The sequence below is a fragment of the Sus scrofa genome, chromosome 8 (assembly GCF_054392235.1).
Source record: "Sus scrofa isolate SSC_HxYL_T2T_F1_AM1 chromosome 8, Sscrofa_HxYL_maternal_Yorkshire_Landrace_v2.0, whole genome shotgun sequence".
Classification (NCBI taxonomy): Eukaryota; Metazoa; Chordata; class Mammalia; order Artiodactyla; family Suidae; genus Sus; species Sus scrofa.
In genome coordinates this window covers 10,922,097-10,948,613 of record NC_139390.1, presented here as the reverse complement: position 1 = coordinate 10,948,613, position 26,517 = coordinate 10,922,097, and the positions used below count along the sequence as shown (strand labels likewise).

Genomic DNA, 26,517 nt, shown 5'->3' with positions numbered 1-26,517 from the left:
ATATATGTGTAAACTGGGTCACTTTGCTGTACAGCAGAAATTGACAGAACATTGTAAATCAACTATAATTAAAAAAAATTTTTTTTTTTAATTTCTCCAGTCTTCACGAAGGGAACAAGGCATGATCCCTGAGTGGGGGGTCTGAAGGAGTAAGGAGAGTTTTCATTGCCATCAGGCCAACCCCTGGGACTGGAACTTTCACGGTGCTATGAATTGCAAAATATTAGCTGGCGGCCTAGAGGGGTTTCAGAATCAGTCAGAAGAGGGGCGAATGCTGGCCCTGGTTCTTCAAGTCATTGGACCTCCCAAAGCCTCAGTTTCCACCCTTGGGAACATAAGGAGAGTGAGGCAGAGGCGTGCAGGGCTGGGAGCGAGGGCTCAGCAGCCAGACTGTCCAGTGTTGCTGCTGAAGAGCTGTGCACTCTTGAGCAAGTTTCTCAACCTTGCTGTGCCTCGGTTTCCAAATGTGTCAAAACATGAATTAGGATTGAATCTATCCCCTGGGGCTGCTGCAGGGATTAAATGAGTTAATATACCGAAAGTGCTCCAAACAAAACCGAGCAAAAGAGGCTCGCTGTCCGTTATTGCTATTATTAATTATGAATTATGACCACTCGCCCCAGAGGCTGGCCTGAGAGGCTTGGGGGCCGGGGGCGGGCGGATCAGATGAGATAAACCAAGATAAGTGTGTATGAAAGCATTTAGCACCAAATACACAGCAAACAGGAACTCTGACTTTTCTTGTGATTCGTGCAGAAGTCTTACCAGAGTCATTTTTCTGTCGACACCAGGTCAAGAAATCCCCAACCTTGCCATAGAGAACGTCGCACAGGGACACAAAGCGACGGCCGTTCTCTGTGTAGCTGGTAACAAGGAGGTGGTTGTTTTCCCAGAACAGGGACTGAGGAAAAACCAACACAAAATGAAAACATAAAATAAAATCCAAACAGATTTCTTCAGGAGTTCCTGTGGTGGCTCAGCGGCAGCGAACCGGACTAATATCCATGGAGGACGCAGATTCGATCCCTGGCCTCGCTCAGTGGGTTCGTGGCTGTGAGCTGTGGTGTAGACCACAGACGTGGCTTGGATCTGGCATTGCTGTGGCTATGGTGTAGGCCGGCAGCTGCAGCTCTGATTCGATCCCTAGCCTGGGAACTTCCATAGGCCGCAGGTGCAGACCTCAAAAAAGACAGAAAACAAAACAAAACAAAACAAATTCCTTCAGGCACAGTATCATGGAGACAAGTCAGGCAAACCATTTCTCACTCAAAGGGGACTAAACTTCCTTTTTCTGTGTCTTGGTTTACTCACTCGGAGAGGGCTAGCACACTTCTTCCCTTTATTCTAAGGGCGTCATGCAGGTGTTAATGAAATATTTTCCCAGTGGTAAAAAAACAAAGAGAGAGAAGTTCCCTGGTGGCTCCGTGGGTTACTGCTGTGGCACGGATTCGATCCCAGGCCTGGGGACTTCCACATGCCACAGGCACAGCGCCCCCACCCATTGAGACATAGATAGATACATACATATTTTGTTCTAGTCATTTAAAAAATTATGGATAGATTTTTTTTTTTAAATCAAGGAACTTGCGTTTGAACCGAATCATACACTAAATGTGTGTGCTTTTTTTTTTTTTTTTTTTTTTGTCTTTTGTCTTTTGTCCTTTTAGGGCCACACCCACGGCATATGGAGGTTCCCAGGCTAGGAGTCAAATCAGAGCAGTAGCTGCCGGCCTACGCCACAGCCACAGCAACACCACATCTGAGCCGTGTCTGCAACCTACACCACAGCTTCATGGCAACCCCGGATCCTTAACCCACTGAGCGAGGCCAGGGATAGAACTCACAACCTCATGGTTCCTAGTTGGATTCGTTTCGGCTGCGCCACGAGGGGAACTCCTGTGCTCTTGAACAAGCCATGTGATCTTCCTGTGGCTCAGTCTCCACAGGTGCAAAAGGGGGAGTATGAACCCTCCCTCTTCTCCTGCAGCTGTGGTTAGGATGATATGCAACCACAAAAAGAACTCCTAAAGGGTAAAGGGCTTCAAAAGCACATGACTTTTTATTACACCTTAGAGTTTCCATGCTATAGTGTTTTTCACATAACAATAGTGCAAGTAACAACATCCCCCCCACTGTGCCATCAGATCCTTGGTATCCCCACCAGGGGTCTCTGTCCAGACTGGACACTCCCCGAGGGCTGAGGCTGTTTTGTTCCCTGTTGCATCTGGAACCCCGAAAGCAGCACCTGGTACGTGGAAGTAGCTCAGTATTTCCTGAGAAAGGAGAACAAAACTAACGGCTCCCCTTTTTAGCGACAGAGAGGCTGCAGGGTTCAAAAGGCAAAAATCATCTATTTTATGTTTGAACCTCTCAGATACATTTTCCTGCCTTGACAAATGAAAACAAAAAAGTCAATGTTCAGATGTTTTCACTGGGGAGTTCCTGTTGTGGCTCAGCGAGTTAAGAATCTGACTAGTGTCATGAGGATTCAGGGGGATCCCTGGCCTTGCTCAGTGGTTAAGGAACCGGCACTGCCACAAGCTATGGTGTAGGTTGCAGACAGCTCGGATCCTGAGTTGCTGTGGCTGTGGTGTAGGCGAGCAGCTGCAGCTCCGGTTTGACCCCTCACCCCAGGAGCAACCATAAAAGAAAGAAAGAAAGGAAGGAAGGAAGGAAGGAAGGAAGGAAGGAAAGAAAGAAAGAAAGAAAGAAAGAAAGAAAGAAAGAAAGAAAGAAAGAGAGAGAGAGAGAGAGAGAGAGAAAGAAAGAAAGAAAGAAAGAAAGAAAGAAAGAAAGAAAGAAAGAAAGAAAGAAAAAGAAAGCAAGCAAGCAAGCGGCAAAGCAGGCTAAGGATCTGGCATTGCTGCTGTGGCAAAGGTTTGGTCCCTGGCTCAGGAGCTTCCTCAGGCCATGGGCGTGGTCAAGAAAAATTACAAAAAAGGAGAGATGTTTTCATTTGTAAACATCAATGTTACCTGACTGCAATGAAAAAAAAAAATCAAGAATTTATGTCAAAAACAAATCTGTGAGTTCCCGTTGTAGCTCAGTGGGTTGTGAACCCCACTAGTATCCATGAGCCTGTGAGTTCAATCCCTGGCCTTGCTCAGTGGGTTAAAGACCCCACATTGCTTTGGCTGTGGTGTAGGCTGGCAGCTACAGCTCTAATTCGATCCCTAGCCTGGGAACCTCCATATGCCGCAGGTGCGGTCCTAAAAAGCAAAAAACAAAAAATGGGCAAACAAAAAAGCCCAAATATGTCCTTCATTTAAGGGAAAAAAAAAACTAGTCAGAGAAATTAAAATGGTAGTTAACTTTCTTTAAACTCAAGGCACTGTTCTAAACAAGCAATTTACTTAGATATTCTCATTTACCTTCACTGTATTAGGACGCAGAGTGTAGACAGAATACAGACATGTGAACCACATGTTGACATGTAAACAAGTAAAACTGGTCCTGAATGGAGATATTTTAGGGGCCTTAATGGCCCTCAATGAGTGGAGATTGGTCTCTTGGGAGGATAGGAAAGAGAGGTCCCGGCCTTTGGGGCGGGTCAGGATGGAGGTTATTCCGAAGGGGCCAGGTGCAGAGGCCTCGGAGGCCTCGTGGGAAAGGTGTAGTGATGTCTCCATGTTCTTGTGGTTCCTGCACTGCCTTCTTAACTTTGGAAAGTTCCTTCTGCCCAAGACTAGCAGGAGACCCAGGGGCACCACTGAAGACAGGGCCTCCTTCCCACCAGGGAGCTCAGGGGCGGGGCAGGGGGAGGGGGGAGTGCACTGTGCATTCATTGCTGGACCGTTGCTTGGCGGGAACACTGTCCGTCTCTATAGAGATGGAGCAACGTTTTACCCGAGGGGCAGGTAGAGTTACCTTGTCTCTGGGAATGGAGTGCCTGGAGAGGTTAATAAAAAGGTCATAGTCTGAGGGAAGCACAGAACAGGGATCCTTATCCAGCACCACTTTAAAGGCTTCCCAGATGGCTGTGCAGTTCTTGTCCCTGCAGAAAAGCACAAGTTTAAAAAAGAAGGAAAGAAAAAAAAAAAAAAAAAAAAAAGACTACATTCCACTGTGACACATTTCCGTTTCTCCCTCCAAAGGTTTTTAGCAGCGATTTTGTCAAATATCAATGCTGCAGATCTAGGCACACACAAAAGACAGGAAACTGTCTTGACTCATGCATTAAGCCCAATTCAGAAGAGGAAGAAAAATACTTTTGTTGATGGATTTAGAAGTTTGATATTGGGCGTGTCTGTCAGAAAGCGCTACATAGGAGTTCCCATTATGGCTCAGCGGGTTAAGAGCCCAACTAGTATCCTTGAGAATGCGGGTTCCATCCCTGGCCTCATTCATTGGGCTAAGGATCCAGCACTGCCTTGAGCTGCAGTGTAGGTCGAAAATTCGGCTCAGATCTGGCATTGCTGTGACCAGTGCCACTTTGACCCCCTGGGGACTTCCATATGCCGCACCAAAAAAAAAAAAAAAAAAAGAAAAGAAAAGAAAAGAAATGTTACACACGTATCTTAGAACTTAGAACATGCTCACAAAGATAGCAGAATATGCATGGAGCTAGAAGGTGACAATTCCAGTAAACCCCACGCACTCAGCTTCTGATGCCCCTTTGTTTAGACCCAGGTCCGTTTCGGGGCTGGGGACTGGCTGGGGTCAGGCAGACAGGCAGGACCTTGTAACATCAGGAGTGAGCACCAGGTGTGGAAAAGGCGGTTCCACCTCCTGCTAAGGTGGAAAGTATGTGCTTCAGAGCCAGCCCAAATCTTGATTTCCAATCTAGCTCTCCAAACATTTCCCACCCATTTGCGAGTTATTTCTCATGCTAGGTGGTGAGTAACGTGAGTGTTCTCTGCTCTTTTTTATTTGCCTAAAATGTCCACTTAAAACAACCAGCACAAGAAAGGGGCTTTATGCAAACAGAAAAAGTATATCCAAAGAAGGAACAGAAGTTCTGTGGTGCAGTAGGATAAGGATCCAGTGTTGTCTCTGCTGTGACTCCGGTAGCTGCTGTGGCATAGGTTGGACCCCTGACGTGGGAATTTCCACAGCATGCAGAGAGTGTGGCCAAAATAAAAAATAAAATTAAGATGTAAAAACAGAAGAAAAAGTAAGAAGCAGCACAGTGCTGGCAAGAAAGACTCACTCCCTGGTGGCACAGGGGGTTAAGGATCCGGCAGTTGTCATTGCTGTGGCGGGGCTCTCTGGTATGATGCGGGTTCGGGTCCCTGGCCTGGAAACTTCCGCATGCCGCAGGTGAGAGAGAGCGCGTGAGAGAGCTTCGGGAATTCCAGCTGTAGATAAGGTTCCTGGGTCTGAAGAGTTTGGTTAAACTTATGCTGGCTGTCATCCAAACTCGCAACACACCTCCCTCCCCTCCCCCACACGCCTCATTTCCAGATCCCACAAAGGGCACCCCTCCCCAGCAGTTTCCCCAGTAGTTTCCCCCGTCCCTTCCTCCTCCCTCTCCCCCCAGCTCCCGAGAGGCGCTCACCGCAGCTCAGGGCGCAGCAGCGCGACGAACTCGGCGCAGCGGCCCAGGAAGATGCTCTGCAGGTGCGGGACGGTGCCCGGCCCGCTCCACCGCGCAGCCGCAGGGCCCGCCGCGCCCCCTGTCCGGGGCTGCAGCAGAAATTGCAGCAGCAGCAGCAGCGCGGGCAGCCGCAGCCCGGATCGCGCGCACCCCCCGGCAGCCATCGCGGCCACTTTTGGAGCGACTCCCGGCCCCGCTTCCTCCCCTCGCACTAAGGTGGCTCCAGAGAGGACGCTGGGCTCACCGCTTGCCCTCCCGCCCCCCGCGCTCACTTCCTGTCCTCCTTTCTACCTCAGCCCCGGGACCGAGTTGGGACCTCACCGGGGGCAGGACTATCGCCCTTGGCCAGTCATGGCCGGAGTCCACGAAAAGGGAGCCCCAAAGAAGCAGCGAGGATGAAGGGGTGAGGCCAGTCCGGTCCCCAAAGGCAGATTTTTCAGGCTTCAAATTATGACAGATTTCGCAGATGCCCTCTCTCTCTCTAGCCTATGTCGAGTGGATGGTGTTTGTTTTCAGGAAAATAACCCCAAGAGCTAATGATTATTGAGCTGCGGCAGTGGCAAGCGCTCTGCAAGCAGAATTTTCATTTCCTTTCCACAGCATTCCTCGGAGCTAGGTTTATCACTCCCATTTACAGGTGAGTAAGTTCAGGGAAGTTAAGCAACTTGCCGGAGGTCACAGTCTCCCTCCCTGAGGACCCGAGATCCTGGAGACAATCAGTGTAAAGAGCGAAGATTAACACCTCCACGTGGAGGGCCAAGTTCTCAACTCCTGCAGTCATTATCCCTTGAACTGAGTGCCTGGCAAACATCTGACAAACACAGGAGGAGGCTCATGCGAGGCAGGGTGGGAGAGTTCTACAGCGTGTTATTTTAATCTCTTTTTCCTTTTTTCATTTTGGCTGCACATGAAAATTCCTTGGCCAGGGACTGGACCTGTTCCCAAGGCATCCACCCAAACAGGTGCAGTGACAGTGCGGGATCCATAACCTGCTGGGCCACAAGGGAACTCCCCCCCCTTTTTTTTTCTAAAGTTTATAACCCAAACCCACATTTTCCCGTCCAGCCCCACCCTAACTCAAGTCCACTTTCCAGAAAAGTGGACTTGATTTTAACAGGTTTTTGTTTTGTTTTTAATGATTTTAACAGTTTTGGGGGGGTTGTTTTTTTCTTGGAGTTCCCATCATGGCACAGCAGAAACGAATCCAACTAGGAACCATGAGGTTGCGGGATTGGTCCCTGGCCTCGCTCAGTGGGTTGAGGATCCAGCGTTGCCATGAGCTGTGGTGTAGGTGGCAGACACGGCTCAGATCCTGCGCTGCTGTGGCTGTGGCAAAGGCCAGTGGCTAAAGCTCTGATTAGACCCCTAGCCTGGGAACCTCCGGCCCTAAAAAGCCAAAAAAAAAAAACCAAAAAAAACAAAAAACAAAAAAAAACTTTAATGATTTTAACAGGTTTTTTTTTCTTGGTATTTGCTTCCATATTTCCAACTAATATGCCTATAGGCTGTTTCTTGATATTTCCATCTTGAAGAGTATTCTTTGACTTCCCACTATGGAAAAGGAAATTTTATCTTCAAGAGGCATCATTCTGTACCCTTCATCATCCGGGTAGTTTTTTCAAAAGCTTTAAATTCGTGAGTTCCCATCGTGGCTCAGCAGTAATGAAACCAAGTGCTATCCATAAGAATGCAGGTTTGACCCCTGGCCTCTCTCAGCGGGTTAAGGATCCGGTGTTGCCCTGAGCTGTGGTGTAGGTCGCAGACCTGGATGGGATCCAGCGTGTTGCTGTGGCTGTGGCCTAGGCTGGCAGCTGTAGCTCTGATTCAGCCGCTAGCTTGGGAACTTCCATATGCTGCGGGTGCAGCCCTGTAATAAAAAGACAAAAAAGAAAAAAGCTTTAAATCAATAATCACTGTTTACATAATGACTTGTGAATATTTTTCATGGCTGAGCCTAGAGTATTCTACCACCGTTTCCTCCTCTTTCCTCCTCGAACTTAGTACTTACCCTAGAGGTATAATTGTCTCCTTCCCCACATCCCCCACTCCCAACTTCTTTGTTTGCTTGATGTTACGGCTACACTTACCATTATGGTCAGATTCACTACAAGGCATGTAAATCTCGATGCATTCAAAGCCATCCATCGATATTTCAGGTGCCTGTATGATTTCTTTCTGTCTCTCTTTTGTTTGTTTCTTGGAAATGCCCTTTTTTTTGCTTCAGTTTACTCAGTCTGAGCGTACTGCTCCACTTGCTGGGTAGTTGTCTTGCAGTAGCCCTAGAAGGTGCCCCTTCTCATCTCTCCTGGGTTGATGCCCTGTCCCCTAGAACCCATGTCTTCTTTCTTGTCTTAGGGATCACATCGTCCAATAGCTTCTTGAGAAGATGACATAGAGGTTAAATTTTTTAGACTTTCACACAATAATGTAAAATATTCATTCTACCCTCAAACTTGATTAAGAGTTTGGTTGGAGAGAATTTTAAGTAGAAAATCATTATTTTCCCTCAAAAAAAAATTTTTTTGTCTCTTTAGGGTCGAACCTGAGTCATATGGAAGTTCCCAGGCTTGGGATCAAATCAGAGCTGTAGCTGCTGGCCTACGCCATGGCCACAGCAGTGCCAGATCTGAGCTGCACCTTTGATCTGCAAAGTTGGATCCTTAATCCACTGAGCAACCTCAGGAATCCAACCCACTTCCTCATGGATACTAGTCAGGTTTGTTACCACCGAGCTACCATGGGAACTCCATCCCTCAAAATTTTGAAGGCAGTGCTCAATTGTTTTTTGATTTCTATGTTACTACTAGAAAATCTAAGGCCATTTCTCTAATCCTGTTTATTTGATCTTTTTTTTTCTCTCTCTCTCTCTGGAAGTTTTTAGGGTAAACCTCAAGAGTATGACATTTCAGAGGGGATCTTCAGCGTGAGTAGTTTCTATCCATTGTGCAGACAGCTCTAGGAAGGATGCTTCCAAGAGACACAAAAAGAAAAGAAGAAAATACACACATACCCGCCTGAGTGACTGATTCTTTTGAGTGCACTAAGAGATTTATATGTCGTGCCAAGAACTTGACTGTAATCGTAAATGTACATAGAATACAAATCAAACAAGCCAGAGGGCAGGGAGAGGGAGACAATTATTACATCTAAGTTAAGCAAGAAGTTTGCAAGAAAAAAATATAATCATAGAATACTCTAAGCTCAGCAATGAGTATTATTCACAAGTCATAATAAAGTAAATGCCGATTAGTGCTTTAAAGCTTGTATTCAGAACATAGAATTCAGAGTTCCCATTGTGGCTCAGCAGTTACCGAACCTGAGTAGCATCCATGAGGACTCGGGTTCGATCCCTGGCCTCGCTCAGTGGGTTAAGGATCCGGCGTTGCTGTGAGCTATGGTGTAGGCTGGTAGCTATAGCTCCAATTGGACCTCTAGCCTGGGAACCTTCAAATGCTACAGGTGCATCCCTAAAAAAATAAAAGGTGAAAAAAAAAAAAAGAAAACAGAACATAGAATTCAACAACTCAAAAAATAAGGAAAATAATCCAAATTTTAAGGGAGAAATTGTTGAGCAGGTACCTCACCAAAGAAGATATTCCACTACTAGGTATTTCCCAAAAAGATTTCTACCCAAAGATTTATATATGAAAGGTTCATAGCAGCTTAATTCATAGTAACCCCTAAATAATGAAAATACCTAACAAAAGAATAAACAAACGGCAATATAGTCTACAATAAAATACTACTAAGCAATACAAAGGAACAAACTATTGATACACTGAAGAATCTAAAAAAAAAAAATATATATATATATATATATATATATATACATACATACACACACACACACTGAATGAAAGAAAATACACATGAAGTAATACATACTTTATTATTCCCTTTACATGAATTTTAGAAGAAGGACTAGGATGCTGATATACAGAGTTGAGGGGAAAGAGATTTCAGATGGAACCAACTGCTTGAGCAAAGGAAGAATAATGGGAAAGAGGGCTTCCCCAAAACCTTGTAGTAAATTGGGTGCCTGTTGAGATGTGATGAAGAAGTTAGGGTCACATCTTAAAGACCCTGGACACAATATTAACTTGAACTCTGTTCTCTGGAACATCAAAGACTTTCAGTAATTCCTGAACTTCATTATTGAAAAATTTGTCTTGCTTGTTGGTTGGAGTTTTTGGTTGCCGGAGGGTGAATGGAGAGGATCACTCATTTGAAGGTCTTGGAACAGTATTTCTTAGTGTTCTCTCAGTGAATGTTTTAGACACGTGTTGTTTTATTTGTTCCTTGTGTTTATTTTCTGTCGTGGTAAGCTGAGTAATGGTCTCATAAAGATGGCCACATTCCTAGTCCCCTGGAACCTGTGACTACATTATCCTACTTAATAAGAGGGACTTTGCCAATATGATGAAGGATCTTGAGATGGAAAAGTTACAGTGGATTGTCTGGATGCGTCCATTGCAATCCTAAGCGAAGGCAATCACACTGAGAGGTGATCACACAGAGAAGGCAAGGTGATGATGGAAGCAGAGAGATATTTGAAGGGGCTTTTCTGCTGGATTTGAAGATACAAGAAGGAGCCATGAGACAAGAGAATACAGGAAGAATCTAGAGGCTTGAAAAAGGAAGGAAACAGATTCTTCCCTGGAATATCCAGAAGGAACCTGCTGACACCTTGACTTTAGTCCAGTGAGACTATTTGGGGACTTCTGACCTCCAAAAGATAATAAATTTGTGTGTGGGGGGGTTGTTTGTTTTTGTTTTTCTTTTTCCTTTTAGGGCCACATCGGCAGCATATGGAGGTTCCCAGGCTAGGGGTTGAATCAGAGCTGCAGCTGCCAGCCTACACCACAGCCAGAGCAATGCAGGATCCGAGCGGCATCTGCGACCTACACCACAGCTCAGGGCAACGCCAGGTCCCTAACCCACTGAGCAAAGCCAGGGATCGAACCCCCACCCTCAGGGATCCTAGTCAGATTCATTAACTGCTGAGCCATGAAGGGAACTCTAAATTTGTCATTTGAAGCCACTAGTTTTGTGGTAATTCGTTACAGTGTCGATAGGAAATGAGTACAGATTTTGGTATCTCTAAGTACCCTTCTTTCTGCCTCCCTTTTTTCTTCAGTTCCAAGACTGAGCTTGGGACATCACTAGCTCAGGACTATTACTCTTGGCTAATCTTGGCCAGTCTGCAGGGAGGGAGCCCCAGAGAAGTGAGATTGGAGAAGGGGTGAGGTCAGTCATCGAAAGACATTTTTCTAGCTCCAAACTACGGCAACTCTACCATAACAAAAAAGAAAAAAAAAAGTGGTTTGGAAGTGGGTAATGGGTAGATGCTAGAAGAATTTTGAGGAACATGATAGAGAAATCCTAGATTTCCTTGAACAGACTATCAGTAGAAATACAGGTGTTAAAGACTCTGCTGTGAGGTGTCAGGGGGAAGCAAAGAGCACGGTGGAAAAAAACCTATACAGTCTCAAAGAATCCCTAAACTGGAAATATGCTGACGGTAGAGAAATGAATTTTGAAAGCACCTGTCGTGAGGGCTTAGAAGGACATGAAGAACATGTTTTTGGTAACTGGGGTAAAGGGGTTTTGGTCATAGAAGGTCGGAAGCGTAGATTGTATGCCATAATTACATAGAAAACTGAATGAATGAACTTGGGTATGTGGTTGAGATTCCCAAGCAAAGCAATGAAGGTGTGACCTGATTTCTTCGTGTTGCTTTTAGTAACATGTGAAAGAGACATGAAGAGAACTGCTATAAAAAGCAACTAGAATTGGATGAATTGCAGAATGTTCAGCCTCCCAGATTGCAAACAGTGCTGGTTAAGAAATCCACTGTCAGGAAAGCGAGCTATGGAGAGAAAGCCAATGATGCAATTGGACTTTTTTTTTTTTAATAAAGTTTTTTCTTTAAATTGTGGTAAAATATATTTAAAAAGTCATCTCTTAAGTGTGGATAGACTTTTGTGAGTGCTTGGAAAGTCCAAGAGGTTAGAGCATTCACGTACACAAGGGGCTCTTTGAAAGAGTGTGTGACTCATGGGTCCTCTCAGTTACCTCAGCAGAAGCCAAACAAGAGATGAGATTATTCAGGAAAGATCTGCAGAGTAGCCTCTTTCCTGATGGAGTGAGTCTCTGTGACCCTCAACATTTTTGAGAATCCTCTATCAACAAAAACATTGTCAAAACATTGTCAGGTTGGACCAAAGGGGGCAGAGGATGAAAATGAAAAGCCTGTCAGTCTCTCAAAATTCCACAGGCACAAAGCTGGTTAATAAAAACTACTCAGTGGCTGACATTACTCTTCATGGAAACGGACGATTCCGAAGGTGGAGAGCCCCAGAGTGGAGACACAGGTCCAGAGGACTGAGGCACCAACCACGGCCAAAGGGTCCTGGACTTTGCCACTTAATGGAGTTTGCCTAGGTGGCCTTTGTAAGTGATTGGCTGGCGACTTTTTCATCTTCTCCCTTCTTGAAGGAGGATGGAAGTTACCCTATGCCTGTCCCACTGCTGCGTTTTTGGAGCACCAACTTGCCTTCTCACTTCGCAGATTCCCAGGTAGAGAGGATTCTGCCCCAGGACACATCATACCCAGAACTGCACCCATACCTACTTTAGAGGATTAGATAGGAGATTTGAGAGTTTTGAGTCGCTAAGACTTAAATGAGATTTTAGGCTTGAGTGGATGCTATCATCTGATGAAACTTTGGGGGGCCTTGGAATGGGCAAAGGTATTTTTCATGTGGGGCATGTAAGTCTTTGAGGCCCAGGGGTGGACTGTGACAGGCTGGATGACGGTCCTGCCGAAGATGGCCAGGTCTTAATCCCTGGAACCTGAGAACATGTTGCCATATGTGGTAAAAGGAATTTTGCGGAAGTGACCATATATATATATATATTTTTTTGTTTTGTTTTGTTTTGTTTTGTCTTGTCTTGTTTTGTTTTGTTTTTGTTTTTTGCCATTTCTTGGGCCGCTCCCACGGCATATGGAGGTTCCCAGGCTAGGGGTCGAATTGGAGCTGTAGCCACTGGCCTACGCCAGAGCCACAGCAACGAGGGATCTGAGCCGCGTCTGCCACCTACACCACAGCTCACGGCAACGCCGGATCCTTAACCCACTGAGCAAGGGCAGGGATCGAACCTGCAACCTCATGGTTCCTAGTCGGATTTGTTAACCACTGCGCCACGACAGGAACTCCAGAAGTGACCATATATTGATGTGAGACCTTGGGGTCAGAGATACAATTTAACACTCATAGCAAAAAACAAAAAACCCAGCCAGATCAGCATTGCGGCTTGGTTCCCGGTGCCCCATTCTCATAGGTGTGTTAGTTTTGCACACAGTGGCGGCACCACTGGAGACTCTAGGGTTTTATGGGTTTGCCGTGCATCTTCTCATCCTTCCTACAGAGAGATTACTTAGTATTCCTGGAAGGCAAACAAATGTCTCCAGTGAGGGAAGGAAAAGCCGTTATCTTTACTTCCCTGGGATGTTTCCAAGGAAGAAGACATCTCTATCTTCACCGTCCTGGAATGTCTCCTTATATAAACATTCGTAACTCAGACGCAAATACTTTCATTCAGAGGATGGAGACTGTGCAGAAATGTGAGCTATTCATGGAGGATTGTCTTCCGACACTTTGAGCACCAAAAAGGGAGGGGGACTCGCCTGTAATAGAATAGAAAATCTGAAGAATCGAGAATCACAATAATGCTAGCAGTGGCTGAGAGGAAAGGACTGCTAACCTGTATGCTTTTAGAGAGAGACCATGTCAAAAGAAACATCACCCAGTGGGGTGAGGAAATACATCTAGAGGTAGCAGGTGAAATTAGTTTGAGGAAGACATATTAAGCAATATAAGTTGCTTAATTTTCAGCAACACAGTGAGGAAGCAACATCAATCAATGCCATTGATGGACAAAATGCCCTTAATGGACAAAATCAGATTTAAAAAAAAACGTAAAAAGGGCAAAGAAATTTGCTGTATGTTTAATAATTATTCCAGGGAATATGACCTCCTGCGGCAGGTGTTAGAGATCACTGATTCATTTGTTCTTCATCACATGTAAACTGAAGGTCCACTTACTACGTATCACGCGAGATGGACATGACCTCTGCTCCTGTGGAGCACTCATTCCAAGGTGGCACCTGACGGAACTAGTAATCAAATAAATACACGTATTACAAGTTATATACCACCACGAAAACAAAGACATAAAAAAGAATAATGAAGGATGTAAGGTGGTTAGGAAAGACCTTTTTTTGTCTTTTTGCCATTTCTTTGGCCGCTCTCACAGCATATGGAGGTTCCCAGGCTAGGGGCCTAATCAGAGCTGTAGCTGCCAGCCTTCGCCAGAGCCACAGCAACTTGGGATCCAAGCCTTGTCTGCGACCTACACCACAGCTCACAGCAACACCGGATCCTTAACCCGCTGAACAAGGCCAGGGATCAAACCTGCAATCTCATGGTTCCTAGTCGGATTCGTTAACCACTGCACCAGGACGGGAACTCCAGGAAAGACCTTTTTAAAGAGGCAACATTTATTTCAATCTATTCTCAAGAGAAGTCAGAGTATTTTTTTTTTAATTTTTATTTATTTATTTATTTTAGGTCCACACCTGTGTCATGTGGAGGTTCCCAGGCTAGGGGTTGAATATGAGCTGTGGCCACTGGCCTAGACCACAGCCGCAGTAATTCGGGATACTAGTCCCATCTGTGACCTACACCACAGCGCTCGGGCAACGCCGGATCCTTAACCCACTGGCGAAGCCAGGGACTGAATCTGAAACCTCGCAGTTACTAGTTGGATTCGTTTCTGCTGCACCACAATAGGAACTCCCAGAGGGATTTTTCTAAGACCTGATATCATGTCTTTCCTCCCCAGAATGTTTCCATTGCTCTCCATCTCACAATTTCTAACAAAAACCCAGAAGCCCTATTATGTCTCGAGCCATTCAAAATTTGGCCCACAAATAGTTCCTGGATCTTCTTTCTTACCACTTTCCACAGCGCTTACTACCTTCTAAATATTATAAAGCTAATTTATGTTGTTCACTCTCTCCCCTTGCCAGACCATATGCTCCACCAGAGAAATGATCTCTGTCTTCCTTATTTTGTATCCTAAACGTCTCTAGAAGGGTTCCTGACCTTTCATAGAAGTTCATCAGATTTTGGTTCAATGGACAGAAAATTACAGGATTTTATTAGTTTTTAAATATAACAAAAAAGAGAAAGTTGCCACATACAATGCTATGTTAACATGTAAATACAACACAGAAAAAAAATCACAAAATAGGAAATGCAAACCAAAAACCAGGTAAGATTTACCTAACTGATGGGTGTGCTTGCCTGTTCACGAGTTCATTCCAGTCTGGGACACAGGTGGAAACCGCTACCCGCAGACCTGCTGCACCATTCGGTCCGTTCGTTTTTAACTGGGTTAGGACTGAAAACCCCAGTTCACACAAACTCGTTGTCGTGAATGGTAGTAAGAGCAGGACACTCTTTCTACTTAGCAAAGGAAAGTCTTCCTTTATCTTAATCCAGAATGCTGATAAACTTAAGGTTTCATAATCATTCTTCAAGGCATATGAAGAACTGAGCTGCAGTAATTCATTCTCTTCTTCAGGCACCAAGTTTAACTCGATTATTGATTCGGGGTTTCGAAAAGCAAATGGATCTTTTACCCAACAGTTTTCTTTTAAAGTTTCAAATTTCTCTTCTGGGAAGAAATGGTTAAAAGTTTGAGAGAGAGACGTGAGATGCAATAATACCTCTAGTTTTATTTCTTCTAAAATGTTTTCATTAATAATATTCTCTTCGATGTGTTGCAAAAATCTTGGAAACATGTAGTAGCTCGGACGACTGCTTTTAAGCCTTGCTTGCCACAACAATAACGTCTTATGGAAGCCTTGGATACGTTCGACGTGTTGGAATATATCACTGTTCTTCCCCTGTAGTTTTAAACTTAGTTCATTAAGAATGCCAAAAATATCAGTTAAATATGCCAATTTCGTTACCCAAATATCATCTTCAAAAACAGTTGCCAGATGAGATTTTTTTTCCATGAGAAAAACGTGGATCTCACTCCTGAGTTCGTAAACCCTGCTTAGGATTTTCCCTTGCGACAACCAACGCACTTTGGTGTGATATAGTAAATGGGTATAATTAGCTCCAATCTCTGAACAAAATGTTTCAAGGAGTCGGCTATTTAGTGAGCTTCCTTTAATAAAATTAACAACTTTCACTGCATTTCTCAATACTCTCATGAGATTCTGTGGCATTTCTCTGGACGCTAAAGCTTCACGATGTATAAAACAATGATTCCACGCAGCACTATTATTGGTAACTTCTAACAATTTTTTAATTACTCTGCTATGTTTTCCAGTTATGTTTGCTGTTCCATCACTTGTAATTCCTTTGCAGTGTTTCCAGTTTAATTTATACTGACCAACAATGCACTTTTCTAATTCGGTAAAAATATCTAACCCGCTTCGGTGTGAAGTTAAATTTAAACAACACAAAAAATCCTCCACAAAATCACCCTGCCATGCATATCTGACATAGACTAAAAGTGTCATACCGCTTCCAGTATCAGGGCTTTCATCAAGCTGGATTGCAAAATCTATTCCAGACTGTAACCGAGTAATAAGCATTGTTTCTAAATGTTCTGCGATTGTACAAATTCGCAGTGATATTGTGTTATCACTAGGAATTGATTTTAATTTATCAGCTGATTTATCATCAAAAATTGTACGCACCATATCCAAACAGGCTGGGAGAATAATTTTTTCAGCAGCCGTATGAGCCATTTTCTCTTTTGCCACACGATATGCCACTAAATATGATGATAATAAGGCTTTCTCACTAACAGGAGTAGAACAGCTCAGGAACTGTGTTGATAACTTCACATCCTTTTTCTTTCTTTGAAAATATTCAAGAGGCTTGTCAGTAAGTTCAGCATGCTGAGTTTCTAAGTGCCGTTTTAATTTCGAAGGTTTTAAGCTTTCATTTGCAAGAATATTATTACAAATTACACACTGAGGTCTGTCATTTTCAAAGGGTTTTTCACATTTGATAAAACCGTATTTTAAATAATCTTCATTATAACGCCTTGCACTTACTTTTTTCTTTTTGAAATGTGGCTCAAAAGTTGATGTTTGCAGATGAGAGTCAATATTTTTCTTAAGATTGTCATCATTCACACTTCTGGATCCAACAGTTGAACTTGAACATGCTTCTGCATATTTTGTTTCATTATTCCTCTTTCTTTTAAAAAAGACACGATCCATTTTAAAAGCAATTCTTGAATAAAATGTTGTAATTGCCACTAACTCAAATGTATATATACTTATAGCCTAGATAACATCTTCCCCAAAAAAGCAGTTTGCAACTGAATCTCAGTTGAACATCTCAGATTTGATATCCAGTTGCAAGTCATGGTAACATAAAACCAGGCTGCACAATCAACCTCATTATGATGAAAACCGAACAAGTTATTAGGAGACAAACTGAAAAACCATTTTCTTAATGTACATTCTGCTCATCACATCCCCCCCATCAAATATCTTTTCATATAGTGAAACTGACTTTAGTATTCCTTGCAAGGTGCATAATTCTGGCAAAGGATTCATACAAGCACTCTGATATTTTGCATTTCATTTTGTTTAAAAAAAATGTTCGTTGTGACTCATAAAATTGATTTCATGACCTACGAAATGGGTAACACTCACAACGGGAAAAATACTGATACAGAGACACCGTTTTCCTCTGTAGGGCTGGTAGCTCAACTATGTCTGCTTGATGATCAAAGAAACTAGCTGATCTGCTAAAGTGCTGGCTGATATAGGAACTTTCTTGAAGTGGTAGGTATATATCTCAGATTCTCATTCCTCATACTTTTCAGAGTGCCAGTCATGGTCTGATCTAGTGAGGATCCAATGAGGTTTTCCATGGTTAGATCAACTATAAAGTTGGAGCTGATGATATATTTTTAAAACTTTCCTGGAATGTATCCTTGACCTGGGAATAAGACCAGAGATAGGACATTAAGCATTACAATACAGACAAATATGATTGCCAGCTCTAGGGACCTTTACAATACCCAAGGTGCTAAAGTGAAAAGTCAGTAGCTCTCCTCATCACCATGTATTACAGGCTTAGGCCCATTTCTGTAAGACAAATCACCACAACCAAGACTGAGAGATAGAAAAAAATGGAGTCAGTAAGGCCTGGAAGTTGGCATCAGGAGTTGCAAAGTACAGTGATAAAGGTAAACACAGCAAATCGTGGAGGGGTACAGCTCCTTCACCATACCCACTTCCTCAGCTCAGTTTGGCCCTGCCCATCTTGAAAGTACTTACTGCACTGCTCTCTTTAAACTCAGGCTATTTGGGTCTTATCTGCATAACTGCATAACACAGCACCTTCCTTACAAACCTCCCCATCAAGCAAAGCCACTTTCTTTGGGGGGGGGGAGAAGTAAAATCTTACAATTACTGCAGTGTTTGTTAGAAATTTAACATCTTGGGGAGTTCCCACTCTGGCACGGTGGCTTAAAACGATCTGGCTGCGCTGCAGCTACAGCTGCAGCTCGGATTTGACCCCAGACCCAGGAACTTCCATATGCTACAGGTGTGGCCATGAAAAAAAATAAATAAACATATTCACAGTGTTAATACTTTTATCAGAATATGTTTGCATTACCTATGTTTTCTTTCTTTTTTTTTTTTTAGGGCCGCACCCGAGGCATATGGAGGTTCCCAGGCTAAGGGTCTATCAGAGCTGTTGCCGCAGGTCTACACTACAACCACAGCATCACCAGATCTGTGCTGTGTCTGTGACCTACACCAGAGCTCACGGCAACGCCGGATCCTTAACCCACTGAGCGAGGCCGGGGATTGAACCTGCAACCCCATGGTCCCTAGTAAGATTTGTCACAACGGGAACTCTCCTCTATGTTTTCTCATTTTCTGTATTCTTGAAGCTCTGGCACCTGGGTTCTCACTAGTCAGGGAGGGATGAATCCTCCCAGAGCTGGCTAAATCCTAGAAACAGCAAACAACTGGACTGATAGCAAATAGCTCATCCTAGCAAAATTTCTATATGCAAATTAACCAATCCAGAGCCCACCCCACCCACACTCCACCCCCAACCTCAGGTTCTAATTGTCTAGATTATTCCCCTGGTCTGATCATCCCAGGGCCAAGTAGCCAGAAACTAGAGACAGCCCCAATGCCCCCAAGCCTGATAAAATTGTTCAGAAAGCTAATCTGAAACATGCTTACCTGCTTGGCCAATTCCTTCCCTAGAAAACCACAGCACAGGCTTTTCCACATTTTCTGCCATCCCCTCTTCCTCCTGACCAACCCTGGTGCTTCTCTATGAAGCCGCCCTGCTGGCATGGTAAGAATACTCTATCTGATTCTAGGGATCTGCGAGCATAAAAACTACTTACTTCGGGACAGTCTTATCATACCTGGTTAAAACAAGTCCCCTGTGAATCATTTTTATTTTATGCTCTGGTTACAAAGTTACAAAGTTGTATAGTTTGGCCCTAATGCTATTTTCCCCATAAGGCCTGTTATTTTATTTATTTATTTATTGCCATTTCTTGAGCCACTCCCACGGCATATGGAGGTTTCCAGGCTAGGGGTCTAATCAGAGCTGTAGCCACCAGCCTACGCCAGAGCCACAGCAACGTGGGATCCGAGCCGTGTCTGCCACCTACACCACAGCTCACGACAACACTGGATCCCCAACCCACTGAGCAAGGCCAGGGATCAAACCCGCAACCTCATGGTTCCTAGTAGGATTCATTAACCACTGAGGTACGACGGGAACTCCAAGGCCTGTTATTTTTCAACATAAATTTTGCATTCCATGAGTTCTTCTAGGAAGTTCTTCTAGGGGTAAAGCTGAAACACCCGTATCTTGAGATTACTATTACTACTTGCCTAGTGAATGGATTCCCCCAATTACTTAAGAGGAAGCCTGGAATCCCTCAGTTTGCAGGACATACTAAGTATTTGTCATTCTAGCCATCACCCATCCTTCACCTATGAGTGAAACAGTATAATACAGTACACAAGTAGGGCATAGGCTTCTGGACCTCCAGGCAACACTCAAAAATGTGCTACAAATTATCTGAATGCCGTCAATTTTCATCAGTCTGTCACCATATTTATGTGGGAGGCTAATCTTTTAATAACAAAGCCAGCTCTGAAGGAGGGGTCACAGGGGATGATAAGACGTCACCAGAGGGAGAAGGCCATAGCTTTGGTGAGATTCTTCCAGGAGGCCTCACTAATTACATTCACATGGGCTAATGTGAACTTGAAGGGGACTTAGAGTACATCATGTATGGTGCATTTTTAGAAATTAATAAATTTATTTCTTAAAAGAGTAAATTCAGGAGTTCCTGCTGTGGTGCAGTGGGTTAAAGGATCCAGCATGGCCACAGCTGTGGTGTAGGGTTGCATCGGTGGCTCAGATTCAGTCCCGGGGCTAGGAACTTCCACACACTGTGGGTGTGGCCATTAAAGAAAAAAAAAAAAAGGAAGAAGAAAACAACTTCAGCTTCACAGCAAGTTGAGCAGAAGGTAGGGACACCTCGAGTATTTCCTGCCCCCACGTATGCAGTCTTCACCATCGGCATCCCCCACCAGAGGGTACATTTGTTAGCTGATAAACCTACACTGATACATCATAATCATCCAAAATTAGTGCTCCCTCTTGGTGTTGCACATTCTCGGGTTTTGACAAATGTATAATGCGGCATCCATCACCGTGGTATCATACGGAGCACTTTCACTGTCCTAAAAATCCTGTGCTCTGCCTCTTCATTCCTCTCTTCTATCCCCACCCCAATCTCTGGCTGTCACTGATTGTTTTTAACCAGCTCCAGTTCTGCCTTTGCCAGAATGGCACAGAGTTGGAATTATACAGTATACAGATTTTTCAGATTGGCTTCTCTCACTTAGTAATATGCAATTAAGTGTCCTCCATGTATTTCATAGCTTGAGAGCTTTTTTTTTTTTTTTTTTTGGCACTGAAAAATAATTGTCTGGTTATAACACAGTTTATTTATCCATCCACCTTCTGAAAGGCATCTTGGTTACTTCCAGATTTTGACAATTATGAATAAAGGTGCTATAAACACTGGGTGTGAGGTTTCTGTGTAGACGAGTTTTCAACTCCTTTGGGTAAAGACCAAGGAACCTGACTGCTGTACTGCATGTACAGTGCGTTTTTAACGAGGATCCCAGCAAATGTTGTGTAGCTCATTGTTGATGGCACTTGCCAAAATTGTGAGCACAGGTTATGTTTTACAGACAAAGCAGAGATACCAATTTTTTAATTTTTTTTCTGCACCGGTGCTAACTTTTGTTAAGGTTACTCATACACACTGAGAGACTTCAAATACTTCAAATAATGCCAAAGGGACTGCTCTAGGATTTCATGAGTTGTGATGGCCTGCTTTGGTGCTGAGTCACCCTGATGGTGTCTCCGATATGAATTGCCAGTAAACAGAACCGAGTCATAACTGAAGGTACAGCCTGAAGGTACAGGCAGGAGCAAAGGTGACTAGTGAGACGTGTCACACAATTCAGTGTAATTCGGTGAGAAAGAGTGATGTGGGAGCTGTCAAGAGAAGACTCTCCTATCTGGTCAGTTTGGCACAGGACAAGCATTAAATCTTGAATTTAAGGGCAGAGACTTATTATTATGAGACTAAAAGCTTGAAAGGGCATCCTGGCACAATGTTGCTGGGATGCAGCTTCAGGAATGTGCCAGGAAGGTGTGGCAGCAGCAGCCATGTGAGAAAACTGTTGCTACACGGAGTAGGATTAAGTTGTGATATGCAAGAGAACAAAATCTATCACCTTGTCTTTAGGCTGGCAGTCTCCTGGCATAGTTTTCTGTTTTTAATAATATAAAGAGTTGGTGCCATCAGGATAAACAGGGGTAGAGGTCAGGGTTTATTTATTATAGTAGCGGCATTTTTAGGTGTTGGTTGCCTTAGGAGCTTGAAAATATCAATTTGATTAATTATTATAAATGCTTTAACTATGACCAGTTGCTACAGATCTACTGTATATGGTACCTGGTTATACCTTTAAAAAAAAAAAAAAAGGAGAGAGAGAGAGTACTTATGGGAGAGAATTCAGGGCCTGGTAGATGCCTTTGACTTCGTCTTCCTTAAAAGATGACATGTTCCAACTATTTGACCTTTGTCTGAGAAGAGGCAAAGCTTTCTTTTCTTCTTTTTTTTTATGGCTGTACCTGTGGCATATGGAAGCTCCCAGGGTAGGGGTTGAATTGGAGCTACAGCTGCCGGTCTGTACCACGCCAAAGCAATGCAAGATCTGAGCTGTGACCTACACTGCAGCTTGCAGCAACTTTGTATCCTTAACCCATTGAGTGAATCCTCAATCCTCATGGATAATAGTCAGATTCTTAACCTGTTGGGCCACAATGGGAACTCCCGGCAAAACCTCTCTTCAGAGATCTCATGTCCTGTCTGACAAGGTAGTTAACAGGACTAAAGAGTTCACGGCTGAGGCCTCCTGGGCATCAGAACACGATGGAGAGCATATTATACCAGAACTAAAATGCCGAAAAAGCAAGTGCATCTAGATCTCTTCGATGAATAAAAAGAGTTGGAGAGCAAGTCACAACAGCCTTGAAGCAACATGACTCAGACATCTAACTGCCCTTAATAACTGAAAGAGAACATTTACTGATTCTTCCTGTCATAGTTAAGGATGCTCACTTGTTTTTAATGCTTCTCCCACATGAAATTTCAAATTGCTACAATTTTATCCTGTATGCCACCTCTCTCCAGATATTTTATAGATATTTATGTTATATAGCTAAAGAAAAACAGTGTTAAACAAAACATCCTCTAAAGTCATTCGCTTGCCCTCTCTTTACCTATGTCTCTGAAAGGTGCTTTAATAGCAAGTCAGAGGAGTTTGGGGGGATAAGTTCAAACCTGAAGTTTTTGGCCTAGCCATAAGTCTTGGAACTTTAAAAAAAAAAGAGAGAGAGATATTCTATTAAAACTCAATGTAAATCAGAGCACATACATATTATTACCATGAGTTAAGAACATGTGTGATTCCATGACCCAGACAGGTTCTGTTAGGAAAAGTCCCTTCCAGACAAAACTTCAAAAATCTACAAATGTGTGCACTGATGCTTAAGATGTGTGTGCCAGGGTACACCGTTGTGGATGTATAACCCCGATTCAGGGTAATAATGCTCCTTAATCCGCTGGGCATCTAGCTAAGCCATTCTTTAGGCGAGAATTTGGTTAAAGTGACCAAAAACTTATAATTGAAAGTTTCTTATATACCCAGGTTCATTAATATAGTCATGTGATACGGTTTCAGGGTGGTGATTTCCACTAATACATCTTTTTTTTTTTTTTTGTCTTTTTGCTATTTCTTGGGCCGCTCCCGCGGCATATGGAGGTTCCCAGGCTAGGGGTCCAATCGGAGCTGTAGCCACCAGCCTAGGCCAGAGCCACAGCAACGCGGGATCCAAGCCGCGTCTGCAACCTACACCACAGCTCACGGCAACGCCGGATCCCCAACCCACTGAGCAAGGTCAGGGACCGAACCCGCAACGTCATGGTTCCCAGTCGGATTCGTTAACCACTGCGCCACGACGGGAACTCCCCACTAATACATCTTTTAATCTACCTCTTCCTGGGAGTTCCTTTCATGGCTCAGCGGTAACGAACCTGACTAGTATCCACGAGGACTTGGGTTGGATGCCAGGCCCCTCTCAGTGGGTTAAGGATCCAGTGTTGCCATGAGCTGTGGTGTAGGTCACAGATGCAGCTTGGATTCCCCCATTGCTGTGGCTGTGGTGGTGGCGTAGGCTGGTAGCTCCAGTTCCAATTTGACCCCTAGCCTGGGAATTTCCATACGCCACGGGTGCAGCCCTGAAAAGACAATAAAATAGAAGAATCTACCTGCCACTACAACAGTGTTTGTCATATGGTAGGTACTCAATAAACGTTTTTGCAAGATTAAATGAGAGAATGAATGACACCTGTCGTAAACTGTACCATCCATGCACATTCTATTTTTATTAGTCAGTGAAAAGTAAGTTACCAAACCATGTTTGAACAATTTGGGAATATGTGAGACAACGGTTAGTAAAACATATTCTTTAAAACTGGATCATCAATGATTTCCTACTTCAAAACTAATTCTACTTAAAATGTTAAGTGGTAGAAACAATGGTCTTATAAAAACATAAACGTAAACTGTGTTTAGATTTATCTTATAAAGCCTAACACTTAAAATCTACCTGAAAATAAGAAACACATTTAAAAAAAATCTAGTGTCCCCTGCGGTGCAGTGGGTTAAGGACCTGGCGTTGTCATTGAGGCGGCTGGGGTAGCTGCTGTGGCGTGGGTTTGGTCCTTGACCTGGGAAATTCCACATGCTGTGGGTATAGCCAAGAAAAAAAGAAAACAAAGCCAAAAAAAAAAAAAAGACACCAAAAAACCCAGTAATATCTCATTTATATTACTATAGGTATGAGCTTTTTTTAGGACAAAAAATGTCTTTTAAATCATTCTTTTCTTTTCTATTTTCACCACTCTCATTTCAACCCAATCCTCTTTGGGAGTTCACAATCAGCTATGTTTCAAATTGCTATACTCAAAAAGTACTCTTTTTTTTACCTCCTCTGGCCATACCCACGGCATGTGGAAGTTTCCAGCGCAGGGATGGAACCCTAACCAGAGGAGTGACAACGCAGAATCCTTTAACTGCTGTGCCACCAGGGAATGCCTCAAAAAGTATCCTCAAAGGGCTTGCTCTCTCTTCTAAATCAAACAATTCACCTACAGTAATAGTGGACATGGTGTATTAGGGTATAACCCTGTAGATGTGAGGCAGAAACATGGGGAAATCCTTTTCTAACAGAAAGAGGATGCAAGGTAACAGCTAAATGGAGTCAGAAGCAGAAAATGCTGAGAGCTTGACAGAAGAAGGTATGAAATAGTTGTCTAGAAAAGTGGTACTATGTGTGGGCAGGGAAAATGTTTCAGGATTTTAGGCATGACTGCCTTACATGGTTAACGCAAGGATCATTATTGTTACAATGCTTGATGGGTGTGGTCTTTAATTCTCTGGCACAAATTGTTACCTCTTAGACGTAGCTCCATGATGCTCTGAGTATTATCTTCTAAAAATACAGCTCTGATCAAAAACCTTTAATGGCTCTTAGCTAGTATAATCTTCTCAGGACAATGTCCTTTTGTTTTTGTTTTTTTAGGGACCGCACCTGTGGCATATGGAGGTTCCCAGGCTAGGGGTCAAATTGGAGCTGTAGCCACTGGCTTAAGCCACAGCCACAACTACAGATCTGAGCCGAGTCTGCAACCGGTACCACAGCTCACAGCAACGCCCGGATATCTGACCCACTGAGCGAGGCCAGGGATCCTCATGGTTCTTAGTCAGATTTGTTTCTGCTGAGCCACGACTGGAAATCTGTCCTTTAAATTTCAGCTTCATCCTACCTCTCAGACTTCTCCAAACAGTTCTACATTTTAAGCTCTAAGACTATGGAAGTTCTTGACAATACTTCATACACTTTCACACTTCTGCTTTTGTTCTGACTGGTATTCTCTTTGCCTGAATACCTTCCTCTTGCTTTCTGTTTGTGTGTTTGTGTGTTTAATGGCTGCACCTGTGGCATATGAACGTTCCTAGGCTAGGGGTTGAATGGAGCTTCAGTTTACAGCCTAGCAACCACAGCAATACCCAAGTGGAAGGAGCGACCTATGTCACATCTTGCAGCGATACGGGATACTTACTAACCCACTGATCAAGGCCAGCGATGCAACTCCAATCCTCAGGAACACTATGTCAGGTTCTTAACCTGAGCCACAATGAGAACTCCTCCTGTTGCCTTGAGTCATCTGAAATCCCACTCATTCTTTATGATTTTGCTCAAACACTACAGCATCTGTCCACTCAACTAGTATGTAAGTATTTACAATTACTCAGAATGGGGGAAACAAAGCAAGAAAGTGGATAAATAGTGCCTTACTGTATAAGAGAATAACTTCAGCTGTTACAATGAATGAACTAGTTACATAACACTGACAAATCTTACGTTAACATTAAAGAAAGCTATCAAAAGACATACACATTTCCGATTGTTAAAGGTGTGCAAAATAGCACCATCCAACTAATTAGGGAACAGAATGGGATTGAGCGGAGCAGGCAAAGGACTTCAATTATATAATAACGATTTCTCCAGTCGGGTGGTGGGTACACATATATTAATTGTAGTCTTATTTCTACTTTTTGTCTGCCTAAAAATATTCTATTTTTGTAAGGGATGGCTAAGGCTTGATTCCTTGCTGAAGGCATTGCAAATCCGTCTCATAACCAACAACCTAAACTTATCTTCTACCTCTCCTTTGTTTTCTATATTGTCATTGCGCACATATTAGGACTTAGGCCTTAATGGAACTTGCAGGTATGAGCTTTAAGCAGATTAGAATGTAACCCTCTTCCCAGGAGATTACAGTTTCCTCCGTCCTCTAGGGACCCAACTAGGCCCAAGAACCTCGGCCTGGCCCTTCCAGCCGACCCTAGGATATCTCCCCTCGGGTAACGGATCGCTGCCCCCTTCCCCGGTAGACATGCCTTCGTTCCCTGAGCAAAACCAAAACGTGCCTCCGTCCAACGAACCCGGAAATGTCTCCCTTTAGCAGACTCCAAACCACTCCCACCAGAGGCTACCTTTGATCCTTCTCACTTCCAGCCCAGCGCCGGGAACCTTGAGCCTCGCCTGCCGACCGGCGGTTCCCCTCACCCTCCCCGTTCCCTACACAGCACCACTTCCGGTCTCACCTCCGCACCCATAGACAGATATCCCTCTTCCAACCAGAAAAGGGCTGGCTCAGCCCTCTGCGCATGCGCG

The 26,517-nt window shown here is 43.8% G+C and overlaps 1 protein-coding gene and 1 non-coding gene across 7 annotated transcripts in view; both read right to left on the bottom strand.

Moving 5' to 3' along the window:
• Positions 1–5,724, bottom strand: part of BST1 (bone marrow stromal cell antigen 1) — a 35,128-nt gene extending 29,404 nt beyond the window's left edge. For all 4 annotated transcript variants that reach the window (XR_014812170.1, XR_014812171.1, XM_003356861.6 and 1 more), the window contains exons 1-3: positions 5,498–5,724; positions 3,868–3,994; positions 766–901 (exon numbers count right to left, since the gene is read on the bottom strand). Coding sequence is in view for 2 of the 4 variants with exons in the window: in XM_003356861.6 (XP_003356909.3) it covers positions 766–901; positions 3,868–3,994; positions 5,498–5,700 (466 nt within the window). In the remaining 2 variants the exon portion in view is untranslated. The remainder of the gene's footprint in view (positions 1–765; positions 902–3,867; positions 3,995–5,497) is intronic.
• A 7,032-nt stretch (positions 5,725–12,756) lies between these two features.
• Positions 12,757–26,438, bottom strand: ZBED11 (zinc finger BED-type containing 11). Of its 3 annotated transcripts, XR_014812167.1 has the most exons (4): positions 26,337–26,438; positions 14,887–17,580; positions 13,645–13,715; positions 12,757–13,226 (listed from the first exon to the last, which is right to left on the bottom strand). It is a non-coding gene; the product is annotated as a zinc finger BED-type containing 11 (transcript). The 3 variants fall into 3 exon arrangements; XR_014812166.1 differs by lacking the exon at positions 12,757–13,226 and having other exon boundaries at positions 13,532–13,715; XR_014812165.1 differs by lacking the exons at positions 12,757–13,226; positions 13,645–13,715 and having other exon boundaries at positions 14,734–17,580.
• Positions 26,439–26,517: the final 79 nt, after the last annotated feature.